The 5,874-nt window shown below is 40.3% G+C and overlaps 1 protein-coding gene across 2 annotated transcripts; it reads right to left on the bottom strand.

The window, feature by feature from the left end:
- Positions 1–202: 202 nt before the first annotated feature.
- LOC105439726 lies at positions 203–5,506 on the bottom strand. 2 transcript variants are annotated; one of them, XM_030993575.1, is made up of 2 exons: positions 4,895–5,506; positions 203–2,146 (listed from the first exon to the last, which is right to left on the bottom strand). In XM_030993575.1, exon 2 carries the CDS (start codon positions 2,111–2,113, stop codon positions 296–298), a length of 1,818 nt encoding a protein of 605 aa, XP_030849435.1. In that variant the 5' UTR covers positions 2,114–2,146; positions 4,895–5,506; the 3' UTR covers positions 203–295. The 2 variants fall into 2 exon arrangements, with proteins under 2 accessions (XP_030849435.1, XP_030849436.1); XM_030993576.1 differs by having other exon boundaries at positions 203–2,131.
- Between the last annotated feature and the right edge of the window lie 368 nt (positions 5,507–5,874).

The raw sequence follows: 5,874 nt of genomic DNA, 5'->3' as shown, positions 1-5,874 counted from the left end.
AACTCCCATAGTGATATCTGTGTACTAGAGTGTAAAATATAAATCCCATCCATGCCCAAGCTCCCTACTTACTACAATTTACCTACTAAATATTTACAAGCCTTCGGACTGCATACTAATTACCGGCAAAGTAAAAGTGAAGTGTGAAAAATGTAAATTGCTTTGATACAACAAAACTTCAAAATCAAGTGAGGGGGTAGTCACTTCCGTCACCTTCGCCCCTCTGTTTCACTATGCTCCCTCGTCCCTCGCATTTCGTCCCCCCACCCCGGTCATGAAAATCGTCGCCCCTGCTTCATAGGCTCAATAGCTTTTTGAATACGAGAATATTGTCTCCATCGCAAGCAATCATATTCCCCGATGACGTCATCACCACGCGAGATAATGCAAGGCGATGTTTCCTGTTTTCAGGTGAGCCCAGACTAGTTGATAGAGGGAATGATGCTACCAAGCTCTTCTTCATATCACGCCCACTCATCACCTGATCAATCACACACGTCTTGTACTCATCATTTGATGTTACAACGTAGCGGTCGTCTGTCATAGGATCGATGCAGGCATTCAGGATTTCATCACTGTGGGGGATTTCCCTTTGAGCACCCTGCCTGTCGATAATGAACACTCTGTGATCTGGTGGGAAGGGTTGAGCGATGATGTGACCTGATGATAGTGAACCTAGCATCCTTATATTCTGTTTACATGTGATGGTATTCATGATCTTACCATCAGCTGGGTTGATGACGTATATCTTAGACTGATCCCACTCAGCAGCGATGATCATCCCATCCTGGTCAGCAGCTACATCCACCCCTGCGTCACCAAGCGTTGTGTTTCTTGGTATTGTGACGTCATTGATGTGCTTCCATTGTCTGTCATACACACTGATGCATTCGGTCAAACTGTCCCCTGTAAACCCTTCACTGTGTTTACCGCATACTACCTTGTCATCATTCAGCAATGCACATGTGATAACCCATGATCTATTACTACCGGTTATCACTCTCTGAGTGTGTTTAGTGTTCATATCTAACACGTATGTATGTGGGCTACCCTTTACTGTATCTGTGATGATCACATTGCATTCATCTATGCATCCTACAATGGCCGGGACTGTGATTTTATCTTTGATATTGATTGTTTCAATGAGTTTCCACTCCCCATCATACCAATCAATCCTCCCATCATACTTCTCTCTCCCAGCACCCTTCACAAACCTCACACCCGATATGGTACCAGTGATTTGTTTCAAACCATCCTCATTCAGTGGCTTCTTTAGTTCATCACTCACTGATGTCTTCAGAAGTTGCCCGTCTTTGACGACATTTTGATCATCTCCAAGTACTCTGTCAAGTGTCTGTACTGTAGTCTCTGTGATTTTCGTGTCATCTTGCCATGTTTTTTCAAATTCCACAATCTTTTTCTCTTTCTCTTCAGCGATGTTTTGAATGTCTTTTTGAAGACTATGCTGTTTTTTGTCGATGGGTTCTCGTCTTTTCACTGCGATTGTACGGTTCAGTTCGAGTCGCTTCTCTCTCTCCTCATCGTTCTTTACAATCTTGTCATTGATCTTTTGAATCTCCTCTTCAAGTTTTTGATTCTTCTCATCAATATCCTGGTTGATTTTTGCTGCATCCTCCTTCTCTCTGTCTATGTCTGTTTGGATAGCCTCATTGATTACCGAATCAACTTCATCTTTCAAAGCTTGTAGATGGGTGTCGGTGTCTTTCCTACACTGGTGAATCTGATCTCCATAAACTCGACAGAGCTTTAATTTGTCCTTTGCCTTTTCTTTTAGAGTGGTTAGACTCGCTCTACTTTCCATGATCGCGCCCTCTATATCCTGTCGCACGCAACACTGCTCATGATGATCTATATGTGCGCATGAATAACACAGTGCTACACCATGTGTTGTACAATACAATTTGATTTCTTCATCATGCTTCACACAATATAGATTGGGCCCACCCTTTCTTGCTTTTCCGATGCATCCCTCTGTGGAGGCGCAGTTATTGCAGAGCTTCTTCTTCTCCTTCACGTAGTACGTCACATCCGTGATTGCCTCACAGTTCTCTCCTTCACAGATGTCTTCTGCAGAGCTGAATTTAGCCGCCATCCTGATCAGAGTATTGACCTGTAGAACACAGCCCTATAAAAAAAAGATGATGATAATAATAATAATAATAATAATAATAATAATAATAATAGCAATAATAATAAAAACGATAATTTACATTGACCTACTCACCGTCCAAATAGATTGCCATTTAAGTATTGTCAATAAATTTCCACATGTGCCATTGGATGATTGGGACACGTCATGGGGATGGTAGAATAAAAGGTCTTAGGTTTGTCTCATTACATCACCTTGTGAGCTATGAGCAGACCGCATCTGCCATTTGGACAGGTCCTTAAATTGCCAGAGAACTGTGCGATAAGATCAAGTTGGGGTTCTGGACGAGTATTTATTGTTACTCCAACCTCTTTTTTTTCTTCTTCTTTTCCCCTTTTACATTGCTGTTAGTTATTTCCCATAGTCAAATAATTTTACATTACTTGTGTGCATATAATTTTTGTTTACAAATCACATTGCCACTGTGTAACATGAGCAATAACCTCGATTGGAATTGGGTCAGTTTGCGCGTGTTTCCTTATTACCTATTCAGGAATGCGTTGTATTTGTATCACTTCAGTCGATTTTCCCCACGCTCTGTCTGCGCAATTCGCCGACTGGGTGTCTGGAGTGGGCGGGGTCGGGGTGTGAGGCGATCTGTCATACCCGCATGTTGCGTGTGGATTGTGTGTGTTGGGGTTGGGGGTGGGGGGGGGGGGGGGGGGGAGGGGCGGTTGTGTGTTTGGGTGTTAGTATGAGAGTGTTGAGGGTGTGTGGGTGTGAGGGGAGGGGGGTTGAGCGGATTGTCTCATTCCTCGACTTTGCTCCTCCAACCTGTTGGTGGTCTGGAGTTTCCATTGTACCTGTGGATGGCTTATTTTTACTCCTTTTTCTTCATTTTGGGCCCAACGAAATTTTCAGTTTCTGATGCAATGCTATCTCGAGGTTCTTGCTTTTGTGCTTGTAATTGTTATAATTCTGATTATTTCTATTACGTGTACTCTGCCTTTTTTTCTTTTTTTCCCCCCAGATCATCTCAATTGTTTGTAAATATCTTAATTTGTCATTAATTTCTTTGTTACACAGCATTTGTATTTTTTGGGGAAAGTTTGTATATGTTATGATTTGATTTCTTAATAAAAACATAAACAAAAAAAAAGTTGGGGTTCTGGTAGGGATAGTGTAATCTTTCGGTACCCCATGGTCCTTCCGCCCAAATTGTTTATGTGAAATTGACATCACCTCTGTAGTGCTTTAGGTCCATGTATTAGACCCAGCTCTATATAGTTGTAAATAAGGTATAGATTGGATGATGATAAGAATAATAATAATGATAATAATAGCAATAGTAATAATGATTATGATCATATGGCTCCGTTTAGTCTCATTTCACAACGCCCCCTATCGTCAGAGCATGATCAGAATCAGCAGCCTAACATGTTAGCCTATGGACGTTTTTTAAAAAAAATCGTTAAAAATTCATTTTTAGTTTAAACGAAAAGCACATCCACCCCGACGTACGTTATTACTAGCTCTTTCATTGGAACCCTCATGTCTCATTGACTTTTGAAAGTTCACCCACCGTAATTTTTCAAACTAGGTTGCAAGCTCGTCATTGCCTATAATACACATGTGAAACAAGTCTAACTTTGGACTCAGTTTACCAAGCGATTTGAAGATTATAGGTCGAGCACACAAAACATAAAAAGCATGAATTATCATAGATCACTTCTGCCTATTTCATTATGTCCATTTCATCCAAACCCCCCACCGTAATTTTTCCATTTAGTAAAAACAAACATTTTGCCGAGTTTAGCAAAAACATGAATATTCATGAACGGTCAGACATTACAGCCTTTTAGTACGTAACGTATAGTGAATGGGAATGGGCGATGATCCGTTCAGGAGGTAGAGGTCAGTGGTTTGTGCTGGCAATGTTCACGCGAGCGAAAATGAGACAATCGGAGCAATATGTATAATAATAACAGCAATGATTATACTAAAAATGATTATAATAATAATAATAAAAGTAATGATCATACAGATAATGGTTATAACAAAAACAATAATAACAATGATATAATAATAATAATAATAAAACTACTATTACTAAATATTTCAATAATAATAATAATAATAATAATAATAACAATACTGATAATAATAATAATAATAAAGATGATAATACAAATAATTATAATAATGATAATAGTTGGTTCTTCTGTATAAGAGCTCATGTCTGTCAGACTTGACAATCCTGGCACTCCACAATATATACATATAGGCCTATACATGTATATACAGAGCCATAATATATAGGGAGAGAGGCAGTGGGGTGAGGTGGGGGGACTGGGAAAGATGGGAAGAGCGTGGAGGAAAGGGAGACTGTACACGAGGCTCATTAATCGGGACAGACAGAAAAAAAGGTTTGCAGGAGAGGTAGAGACGGAGGGATTTGTTCCTTCAATAAAGATGTCCTGTTCCATCACAAAGAGAGAGAGAGAGAGAGAGAGAGGGGGGGGGGGGGGGGGAGAACAAAGTAAGCCTTCCACATTTAGTAACCTGATTTCCCCTATAATTTTTCTCCCTCGTGATGAAACATAACATGCCCTAGCTCATTGTTGTTTCCGTTTTTTATTCTAGGTCCATACTGATACTCACACTCACATCAAAACAAACTCGTTTCATACTCGTTTTATGCTCATTTCATCATAACCATTTCATCAATAATGTCCACACCCCCATCAAAACAAACCACAAACACATTTAAGTTGCTGTTCTCACCTTCGTATTTTGAAATCCGAAAGAAAGTTTACCTCCTCGACTGGCTGTCCTCTGATGATTAACATTGGCCTGAAGAAGAACTATTCGATAATATACCGGTGACTTTTGCGCGCCATGTACAAATCAAGATGGCGTCTAAATGTATCTAACGTCGACTAAACCGATCTTGTAACGACGGGGATTCCCCGTACAAAGCCAACGATACTTTTCACGTATGCGCGCGTGCATGTCATGCAGAAATAGGCGAGTACAGTGTGTGTATTGAGGCCGCGACACTCAATAGTATAGTACGTCTGCTGTTTAGTTTGTGCTTTGTGAGGAGTTATTTTGTAATACTTGGTGGTTTTGAACGTAATTGAACCTGATCATTTTCTCTCTCTTAAAACCACCTGACCTTTCATTATATATCCTCTCTTATTTATCATTATAGTCTGCTGAGGGATAGTTGAGCTCTGTTTTCAGACCGCAAATGCCTTTATTGCTCTTATTCTTATCTATGACATTTCTCGTGCATATGAAGGTAGTTTTAGACCACAAAATGTGTAAAGTTTAGCCAATATGATCATACCAATAATCAGCTCCACTTTCAAAAATATACGGTGACCGTTAATTAATTAATTAATTTAAAAAAAAACAATACATGGACCGAATGGTTGTGCGTTTCTCTCTCTGTCCCCCCCCCCTCTCTCTCTCTCTCTCTCTCTCTCTCTCACACACACACACACACTCGTTCTCCTTCTCTCTCTCACTCTCCTTGTCTTTCTCACTCTCCTTGTTTCTCTCGCTCTCCCTCTCTCTCTTTCTCTCTCTCACTCTTGTACACATCTCGTTGCACATAACTTCTTTTGTTATTGACCCCCCCCCCTCTCTCTCTAACTATCCAAAAATCGTCACACATCTTTTTCTAGTCACATCAGATATTTCTCTATTTATTGGAGGATAGAGGAGGAGGAGGAGATGGAAAACAGGAGAAGGAGAAG

The sequence above is a fragment of the Strongylocentrotus purpuratus genome, unplaced genomic scaffold (assembly GCF_000002235.5).
Source record: "Strongylocentrotus purpuratus isolate Spur 01 unplaced genomic scaffold, Spur_5.0 spur5_scaffold_20, whole genome shotgun sequence".
NCBI classification, from domain to species: domain Eukaryota; kingdom Metazoa; phylum Echinodermata; class Echinoidea; order Camarodonta; family Strongylocentrotidae; genus Strongylocentrotus; species Strongylocentrotus purpuratus.
Note: the sequence above shows the minus strand (reverse complement) of the source record. Positions and strands in the feature narration are given on the sequence as shown.